This window comes from Acanthisitta chloris, unplaced genomic scaffold (genome assembly GCF_000695815.1).
Source record: "Acanthisitta chloris isolate BGI_N310 unplaced genomic scaffold, ASM69581v1 scaffold46002, whole genome shotgun sequence".
NCBI classification, from domain to species: Eukaryota; Metazoa; Chordata; class Aves; order Passeriformes; family Acanthisittidae; genus Acanthisitta; species Acanthisitta chloris.
In genome coordinates, this window is record NW_008660763.1 from 2,729 (window position 1) to 12,524 (window position 9,796).

At 42.7% G+C, this 9,796-nt stretch overlaps 1 protein-coding gene across 2 annotated transcripts in view; it reads left to right on the forward strand.

Annotated features, from left to right (window-relative positions):
- Nucleotides 1-3,001: 3,001 nt before the first annotated feature.
- Nucleotides 3,002-9,796, forward strand: part of G3BP2 (GTPase activating protein (SH3 domain) binding protein 2) — a 14,651-nt gene continuing 7,856 nt past the window's right edge. For both annotated transcript variants that reach the window (XM_009069919.1, XM_009069920.1), the window contains exons 1-5: nucleotides 3,002-3,112; nucleotides 5,760-5,841; nucleotides 6,864-7,037; nucleotides 7,878-7,968; nucleotides 8,338-8,440. In XM_009069919.1, the coding sequence (XP_009068167.1) occupies nucleotides 3,018-3,112; nucleotides 5,760-5,841; nucleotides 6,864-7,037; nucleotides 7,878-7,968; nucleotides 8,338-8,440 (545 nt within the window). In that variant the 5' untranslated portion in view covers nucleotides 3,002-3,017. The remainder of the gene's footprint in view (nucleotides 3,113-5,759; nucleotides 5,842-6,863; nucleotides 7,038-7,877; nucleotides 7,969-8,337; nucleotides 8,441-9,796) is intronic.

The following is a 9,796-nucleotide window of genomic DNA, read 5'->3' on the forward strand; positions in this document are numbered from 1 at the left end:
CATGTAGCAGTCTTCAGTCCTTCTTCAGAAATAAATGGCTGCTGCCTTCCTCTGCAGATTGATGGGTGAAGGTTTGGAGTTTGTTTGGTTTCTTTTCATTTAGTTGAAGAAGGGACAAACACAGTATATAAAGTCTGATGTACGAAGGCGATTGCAGGCTGAATGAATTTGCATGCTGTTAGTCCAGCATTTGAGAAATTATTGTAGCAGTTGATTCTCCTGCACTTCAGCCCAGTTGTCCTAACGTGGGCTGTATCTCACCCCTTTAGCCCTCAGCAGTTTCACCTCTTTGCAAAGGCTTACTTCAAAAGAGGTTAAATAAATTTCAGCACTACCCTGCAGTTGCTCTTTGGAGGAAAATGTCCTTTCTGCTTTTGTTCATTTGCTTATCTCTGCTTGCAAATAGCAAATAATTCATGTCTGTGCCAGATCCTCCATCGGTTTTTTTCTCTTGCAAGAAATCCCACTTGTAGGCTGAAGTTACTGTTTGGAACTTGTGTCACACCAATTGAAGTTGCGAGTATTGCCCTGGCACGTGCACGTGTTCCTTCAATTTTGGAATCCAGTTCCTTACCTCTGAGTCTTGTCTGGGGGAGAAAGAGATTCCGGGTTGTGTTTAGTCCTCCAGCACGTGGGTCTACTGTGAAATCTATCCTGTGGCTACTGGTTCTCCTTGGTTCAAGAAGGTGCTGCAAATCCAGTGTGCCTTCCTGGCAGCACAGGAATTGGAAGTACTGAATAGTGTGGAAATTAAATCTTGTCCACGAGTCTTTCTGTCAGCTTGAGGTAGGCAGGATTACGTGTGGACGGGCAGGACTGCTTGCTCGTGTTACCCTGTCTGTATCTCATGCTTTTAGCCATGTACGTGCTGGAGGGTGTACAGTTGCACTGTTAAGAAACCAGCAGATAAATGTATTTGATTTCTGGTGATTACCATCTTGCTTCCAGGATTTTGTTTCTGGCTAGTATGTACATGAGTGCCTCAGGCTGTAAGTTTCTATTAAGTCACTTTCCCAGTGGCTGCTCAGGCTGATCTAAGAATGTAGCTCATTTCATTCAACTGAGGAGAGCACTCAGATTCTTCTTTCTTAGCTGTTACTCATTTTCCCTTGAATATCTACTGATGAAAACTGGACAACAGCTTTTATAGACTGTATGTGTTGCTGGGGCTTCCCTTGGTGCCTGGTAAGTCATGGGGACACCATTTTTTGTGAGTTTGGCCTGTTTAAATGGTTGATGCTGATGCCCTGAGTTTTGGCTTAAATTTCACTGGTGCCTTTCCCTCCAAACCCCTTGGGACTGCCAAGACTCGGGTCCTTGACTTTAGGGAGGTGCTTTACTAATTGGGACATGTGGAGATTGTAATCTTTTGGCAGCCTGGTTTCACTGCAGCCGTGCTGCTAGCAAGGAGTACCTGCATTTTTGTTTTACTGCCTCTTAATGACCTAGGAGACCTGAGCAGTTCATTAAACCTCTGCTACTCCTATTGAGATCTCTGAAGAGATAATGGAAGGAATAATACTGAGACAGGTGAAGAATTGTACTTGAGACACCCTGTAAAATACTGTGATTGTGTGATCTGAATCTTAGTGCTGGCACTTGAAATATGGACAGTGCTCCTCCCTGTGGGCAGGTAAACCAGCTTCTGTTTCAGGTAGTTAGGGAGGAATTAGCTCTGTGTGATCATTGCTCACTTGCCTTTTTCAGATTGTCTGAAAGGTTTTGGTGTCCCTTCCAGAAACAGGAAGGAAAAGACCTGGTGTGATACAGTTCTCATGCAGTATAATGACTCGTCACAGATTATTATGTTTTGTGCCCAGAGGCATTTTCAGTGTTCCGTTTGGGCTGCCCGCGGTTTGTTAAGATACACACTTCTCTTACTGCTATATTCACAAGAATGTGTGGTGGCCATCACCTGCTTTTTCATAGGTTCTTAAAAAAGTTGTGAAGCTCCATCCTTGTGTATTCTCTCAATATGTATTGTATGAGTCTTTGTCAGGAACATCCTCAGAATGCTCAGATTTTGTTTTCTTTCCTTGGTTCCTGCTTTGAACGTGCACAGGGCTCAAGCCTTTGATGTCCTATAGGATTATTTACATTTGGGTTTGGGTCTCATTAGCACAATTACTTCCTCTGGGACTTCCCATGGGGCACAACTAATACTGTGTTCCATAGTCTTGGAAGGTTATATTAAAATTTTGGATAACCCTAAAATAAGGTTTCTTATCTCCAAGCTTAAGACTTGTATGTCAGGCTTTGCCTGTCGCCTTCCAAGTTTTAGAGACTTGTTTCAGGTGTGATTCCTGACTAACTGTATTTGGGAACAGTTCTTGGTGTTGTCTTGTGGCTTGGATTGCTGGGTTGAGAATATTTTGACTGTCTATTAAGTGTAAACTATTTGAGATAAGTACTTGGGTTATTTTGTTTAGAGTTCCTTTACGATGCAGGATTTGACATGTCTGTGGCACTGTTCCTGTGTTACAGGCCCTTCTTGAGCTGAGATTAATCTCCCAATTTCATTTCATGTGCTTTATATCCTGTCCAGCCATAATTGTGAACAGTCCTTTGTACTGGCCTTTGGCTTGGATTGATGGGTGAGGGTTATTTTGGTAAGAAAACAAAAATCTTGTTCTAGGATTATGTCCCAAGTTGGAAATTTGAGTTTTTGACTTCTTTGCCTGCTGCCTTGCCTACATGTCAGTTTTTGGAGAGAGAAAGTAGCTTAGGCTTCTGTCTGAGAACTGCAGGGAATTCCCTGATTGCAGACACTGGTAGTCATCAAGAAGCAGCATTAAGCCATCAAAAAGACGTTCAGAGTATTGAAGATCATTTTATGACACAGATGATTTGCAAGACATCATGATGGGTAGGGACATAGCAAGCTGAACCAGGTGACCCCTGGAAGTCCTTTCCAACCTAGATTATTCTATGACATGGGTGAGTTGTGATGTATAGGAGTGTCTTCAAACTAACACGAGTATTTTTCGTTGCAGGATTTGACCCTGTGTACCAAAGAAATGGTGATGGAGAAGCCAAGTCCCCTGCTTGTAGGGCGGGAGTTCGTGAGACAGTACTACACCCTGCTAAACAAAGCTCCTGACTTCTTGCACAGGTAACACTCTCACACCAAGGAGCTATGAACAGAAGTGTGTACCGCTCAGTACAGATCATATAAGTATTGGTGTCAGAGCATGGAAGGAAATGGACCTGGCTAACTTTGGGGCTCTTGGAAAATCTGTTTCATCTTACTGAAAATTCCTTAGGCTCTAGAACAAGGTCTGATCATAGAGATAGATGGCATGTTATCGAGGTATTTCCTTTGTGGGAAAGTGAGCTGCTTCTCAGCTGATAAAATGGGAATGTGGACAGGTTCCAGAAATACTTGCTGAGGTTGCTGGAGCTGGATAGACACTCATGAGCCAGCTCCCCCGGTGCAGGTGAAACTGTGCTCAGGAATATTCCCTGTCTCCTTCAAAGGTGGCACAAGTGTCACTAATGACAGCATCTGTGGAATTTCTCTTAGATACCTCTCACAGAAGAGTCCAAGAGGTTTGGATCTGGTTTGGTTGGATCCTAGCCAGTTCTTGAGGTGCTTGTGTGCCATGTCTCCTAGCCACTTGCATTCTCTGCCACCAGTGCCCCTTTTTTCTAGCCAGTCCCAGATACGGAGGACATTTGCCTTTCTGTTCGTTGGCCCCACCTTGTTTAGCAGTGATGTTCTTCTTTGAAAGTATCTTATCTTCCCTCTTGCTGTTAGTGTGAGCAATAACCTGATCTCTGACACAGAAAGATTTTGGTTTTCATGGTTTGATGTGCTCCTTCTTGCAGCGGTGAGGGAGTTTGGACAGCAAATGTTACTGTTTTCTTCTACTAATACCTTGAGAAGAACACAGAGTGTCTTGTCGCCGGTCATTATCCAAATCTTATCTAGGGGTTATGGGTAAGCGGAGATCAGTTTGCCCTCTAAATGGGTGTTACTCAGTGTAGATTGCATGCCTGTTGCACTTCAGTTGAATTTATAAGGCCTTTCTGGCCCTTTAACTGAAAATCTGTAACTCAGTTTAACTGGGGACTTAATGTTTATTCCTTTCTTTATCTGCGGTTCCCACGTGTTATGTTTTCTGTCTGCCAGAGAGTTTGAACAGTTCCTTAAAAGCAAGTTAAAACTCTCGGTCCCCCACGAAGGCACTTAGTAAGACCTGCTGACTGTCAGAGAACTTACTTTGGAATTTAGAGAGTGGAAAGATGCATTGCTTCAGCTTGAGCTTCTGTATTTCCTTGCTGTTAGGAAGTGCTGGACCATGCTGGAAATCATAGTTATGCCAAAGAAAACAATGTAATATTTCCCAGTCAATTTTGTGGACATAGTCAAGGGAGTTAAAATCTTTGGCTAGTATTTTTGCAAAAGTAGGACTGGAAAGAGTTTCTGAGTTTCGTAGGATAAACCAAGAAATGGCAAATGTGGCAGCTGTAGTGTTCAATTCTTTATCTTAACGCTGCCCCTCTGCACTGGCTTGTTTAAGTAGAGAGAAATGTTCTGTGTCCTTCCCAATCTGTGTGACACTGAGTTTTATAACAGGATTTAAGGAATATTTGATTTCACATATACTGTACAAGGGTGGATAACAAGGGTACCTTGTAGAAGTAGCGTAAGTGTTAGCATTCAGACCTTGTGGCAACCACTCCCAAAGCAAAGCATGCCTGTAAAACAGGTGTGATGGAATGGTTTGGTCTAATCTGCTAATATAAGTGTACCGAAAATATAAAACATTTGGCACATGCTCGATAAGCTGGCGGTAAAAATCCAAATCAAAACTTAGACTATTCTGGGCTCAAAATTTGGAAATGGAATGAAAATGCCAAAGAATCTCTGAAATGTAAGAAAAATACTGTAAGCACATTGGAATATTGAAAGTACTTAATTACATGTCAAAAGTAGGAGCTCTTGAAATCCAGTCCAGAAGTCAGGAGAGACTCTGGGGCTTTGTTTTTCTTGGAGTGGTCCAGGGGTTTGTACTATTTGCAAGACTACACCCACAGCTGCTTCTTGTTGGGTAGCACAGTATGGTCTATCAGTTTTGTGTCAAAAGTAATACAGTGGAGGCTCCTGTAAGTGGTGATTGAGTTATTGCACACAATAATGGGGTTACTGCAAGTTCTGTGCCTAACTGTAAGAGGCATAGAAAGAACACTGCTTTGAATTGATCCTTTGCTGTGGCAGCAGTAAGATGAGGTTCTGTTTAGGCTTCTTTCATTTGCTGGGTTTTTTTTACACTTGATTTCAGACAGCCACGTAGAGCAGAGAGACAGGATGGGTGGGGGGTGGGTTGGCTGTTGGATGGTCAGAGAAGTTTTTATGTACAGTGTGAAGCCAAGGGAGGATCCCTCACTGGTGCCCAGGGCTCTGAAGGGGACAGGGTTCAGAGGAAGGGCGGGTGAGTTTTTCCTCCCTGGGCTAATGCCTTGACTGCTGGCACAGCAGTATCAGAGGCAGATGATCATGGTGGGAACCCTCCAAGCCAAAATGTCCTCCTTGCTTAGAGGAAGCAAGTGAAAGGTTGATTTAGGAGTTTGCTACATTGCCTTGGGCAAACTGGAATACCGAATATTGTTTGCCCCTGTATTCTTGGAGCCTCTTGAATCGCTGTTTGTGCTGAAATTCCTCATGCATTGAGCTCCACAGCTTTCTGATGAAATACTTACTGCATTTGGTTCTATGTTTTTTCACTTCTATGACCTTTTCATCTCTTTACTTGCAGATTTTATGGCAGGAATTCTTCTTATGTCCATGGAGGTCTGGATGCCAGTGGGAAACCACAGGAAGCAGTGTATGGTCAAGCTGTGAGTATCAAAATGAGTCCTGTAATCCTCATTTATGTTCAGAATGAATCAGTCCTTTTCTTCACCTCTTTCTTATCTGGTAAATAACATATTGTGGTACTGCTTCCTGTTCAGAGACAGATAGGAATTTGTTAGCCTGAGGTTTTTTGTATGCTTATTTCTGCTTTTACTGAGGGTTATTTTTGATTCACCAGCCTTGCATCTGGGCTGCGGAAAGGACGTTTATGACGGGAAACAAAATCAGGAGGACCTGGTAGACTTGTGCTGTTGATGTATCTTATTTCAGTTGGAAGTGATTCCTTGGGAAGGGGACCTTGGTCTTTGTGAGTTACATGAAATTCTGTTATGTTATGAAATTCATCTGCAAGTGGAGTTTTGTTCAAGTGGAAGATAACTTTTTGAAGAAGTTAAGTGAGTCAGGGAAACACAAGTTTTGCCTTTGGTTGTAGCTCCGTATCAGAATAATGTCTGTCACCTAGAGACATCAGTTCATGTGGCAGCCACATCTTTGAGCACTGTGGCTTTAGTCCAGGGCAGGTTTGGGTTTTTTCTCCTTTCACCAACAGTACCTGATTTGGCAGCACAAAAATCTTGGCAGTGCATATGTTCCTCCCTCCTGTGACGTTTGGGTACTTTGTGGATGCACAGAGGGTTGGGTGTTTTGGGTTTTTTTTGGGGGGGGGATGGTGGGTTTTGTCAGTGCAAGGTAAATCCTGTCCCTTTCCCAGACCCTTTGAAAAATTAAAGCCTTATAATACATCACAGGTTTTAATATAGGCGGAAAAATTGGATAGCAAGTTGTACACTATTTGATTACTTTGAGAAGTACTTGAAGCCTATTGGAAAGCTTAGTTAGCTGGGCTCAGGTAGGCTGCTCTCAGTGAAAGACACTTCTTGGGTCCTGTATTTACCTTGTGAGCTTCAGGGGGTGCTTTCTTGTGTTAGTTCAGACTTGGGTATTTAAAAGGTGCAAAGCTGTGTACAAAACTCACTGTAGCTGAAATGCAACTCGCTGTTTCCAGGAGATACACAAGAAAGTGATGTCACTGCAGTTCAGCGAGTGCCACACCAAGATCCGCCACGTGGACGCTCATGCCACCCTGAGCGATGGGGTGGTTGTGCAGGTCATGGGAGAGCTCTCCAACAATGGGCAGCCCATGAGGAAGTTCATGCAGACTTTTGTGCTCGCTCCAGAAGTAAGTATATGTAAGGCGATGCAAAACTTCGTATCGTGATGGTGGAAACTTGACCTGTAGCTACAATTGGTCATGTTGGGACAAAAAATATGATTGGATTAAAAACCTGGTCTGGACGCTATCATTCAGTGTGTCACAGTGTGTGAGAGCAGAGAAACCAGTGTATTGGACCCATCCTGAGCTGTTTGATTTTCTTAGACTTGAATATTGGAGCAGTAATACAAAGCAATTTGGAGCTTCCGTTTGGGAGCTGCCACTGGCACAGGTAAATAAAAAAAAGTGTTCAGCTCTGCAGATCAAATCTCTGGTGTAGTTGTGAGCTTTCAAGTGCACTGGCAAATGTGAGTATGGGTTGATGCTCTTAGCGAGAGCAGAACTATGTAAGGGTAAAGGATGTCTTGTGTTCTGTATCCTTCTTTCCCCCCACTTGATCACACGCTGTGTTTTTTAGGCTCTTGTTGAATTTCCTTGTTGTTTCCCTGTGCAGTGCTTTAAGTGCACAGTCACCTCATGAAAGTTTGTGCTGGTTTTATTGTGAAGTTGTTGTAGTAGGGAAAATTGAAATTCCTGGATGCAACTGAGGGGCTCTATGTTTAGTTAGAACCTATGGTTGTGGTGACTTATCAGAATCAGCAGGGTTTTTTTCTGCCTGAAACTTCCAGTTGGACAGAAGTTACAGTTCAATTGCTAGCTTAGAGAAGAGGCACCACTTGGAAAATAGTGAAATAGTCCTATTGCAAAATGTCAGCGTGTGCCCTAGAGCTTCTCTCTCTAATCCATCCTTCTTGTTGATGGCTGATATTCCATGTATGCGAAACACTGCGTGTTGCTCCTTTACAGGGATCTGTTCCAAACAAGTTCTATGTCCATAATGATATCTTCAGATACGAAGATGAAGTATTTGGAGATTCAGATGGAGAACTTGAGGAAGGTGAGAACAACTTTATGTGCAGAGTGTGTCTGGTTCTTGTTCTTCTAGCATGTGTGCAGAGCTGTCAGCTAGAGGAAATAGGAAAGTGCAAACTATTGTCTTCTCATGAAGCATAGAGTGGGAAATCAGTTATGTTGCTGGAATTCTCTGTTGGCCTAAAACACTCTGTAAAATGAAGGTCCTATAGTAGTACCTTATGCCCTGAAGGGCTGAAGTGGCTTATGGTACCTTATTTTGTTGCTGAAGCTTTATTCTGATTACTGCAAGTTTGAGTACTTTGATTTTTGATGATTACAAGATGCTTTTATTTTAAGTGCAGCTTGTGCACACTTCCAGAGATGTTTAATGAAGTTTTTGGTTTTGTTTCAGAGTCTGAGGAGGAGGTGGAAGAAGAGCAGGAGGAAAGACAACCATCACCTGAACCTGTGCAAGAGAATGCAAGCAGTACTTACTATGAAAACCATCCTGTAACGTAAGAAGTCCTTTCTATTACATGAAGTTTCTTTTTTCATAAAAATTGCTTTGGCTTTGGATTCTGGGTGTGATTTAGCAGGTAGTTTAGGAAAATACACTTGATGGGGATCTGTGTTACATTATCATGACATTATTTTGAAGCGTTGCTTCTTTTTTAGAGAGTGGAAATGGGGGATGTTTTATGTTTGTTAGTTGTTTCAGCTTCTAATTTCAAAAGTGAGGTGAAAAGGTAGCAACCATGTGTATGTACACACTCAGGGGATCTTTGTTATTCAGACTTGGAACAGTGAGTTGATATGATGTGGTTTATGTGCACAGGTAGGTTAACAAAGGGCTGGTTAATCATGGAATCACAGAATAGTCTGAGTGGAAAGGGACCTGTTAAAGGTCATCTGGTCCAACCCCCTTGCACTAAGAACAGGCATCTTGGTATGCATTTGATAGCATTTGAAACTGAGAGGGAGGTCTGCTTTTTGAGAAGCTGTTGTACAGCTGTATTGGAAGAACAGGTCTCTGTCCTGAGTGTCTTCAAATCTAAACACGATTAAAGAAAAAAACCTTTATGTTTTTCTAAGGAGAATACATTTTATCACAAAACCCAACCAAACAAATGACCCCCACAAACACAAAGAAACAAACAACACCAAAACCATGTGCTTTATTTTGAAGCCTTTGAAAGGGCCGGAGCTGACTTCCTGAATCCCATGTTAAATGGCCATTTAAGACATCACTAGAGGCTGTGTGCTGAGTGCATCAGTGGTAATGCTGAACATGGGTCACTTAATGCTTTCATGGGAAATCTGATGGGAGAGAGGAGTCTGCTGGAATTCTGGCAGTGGCTTGCTTGAGATACTACAGAAAGTTTTGGATGCCTAAAAGCCCTAAGTCAGGTCTCATTTTGGGGTTCCTGTGCCAGTTGGAAAAAAGTTGTAAAGGCAACGTTCATCAGAGTCACTTAGGCATATGCTGTCCTGTGGCAGGAGCTATGCAGGCAACAAGTATTTGGAGGTTGGCCAGCTTTTAGCGTGGCTGGATAGAGAAGACAAGACATTCAGATCCCTCACCTTTCGACACATAGAGTACAGGTGAAATTGTGTGTGATTTTCAGTAAACCAGACTCACAACTCCTTTGGTCAGGAACTTGTCTGCCATTTGTGTAAATGAGCTGTGGGTTTTGTTCCAAAATTGGGTTTGTTGGTGTGTATAGCTTAGTTGTCCATTGGTTTCTCACTGTGATTCTAGTCTTCTGGAAGCAGCAGAGGTTGATTTTGGCACCTCTTCTTAAGGGGTTTATATGTCTGTGAGATTCTCGGGTTCTCTGCAGAGAGCTGTGGAACGCATCTTTGCTTCAGCA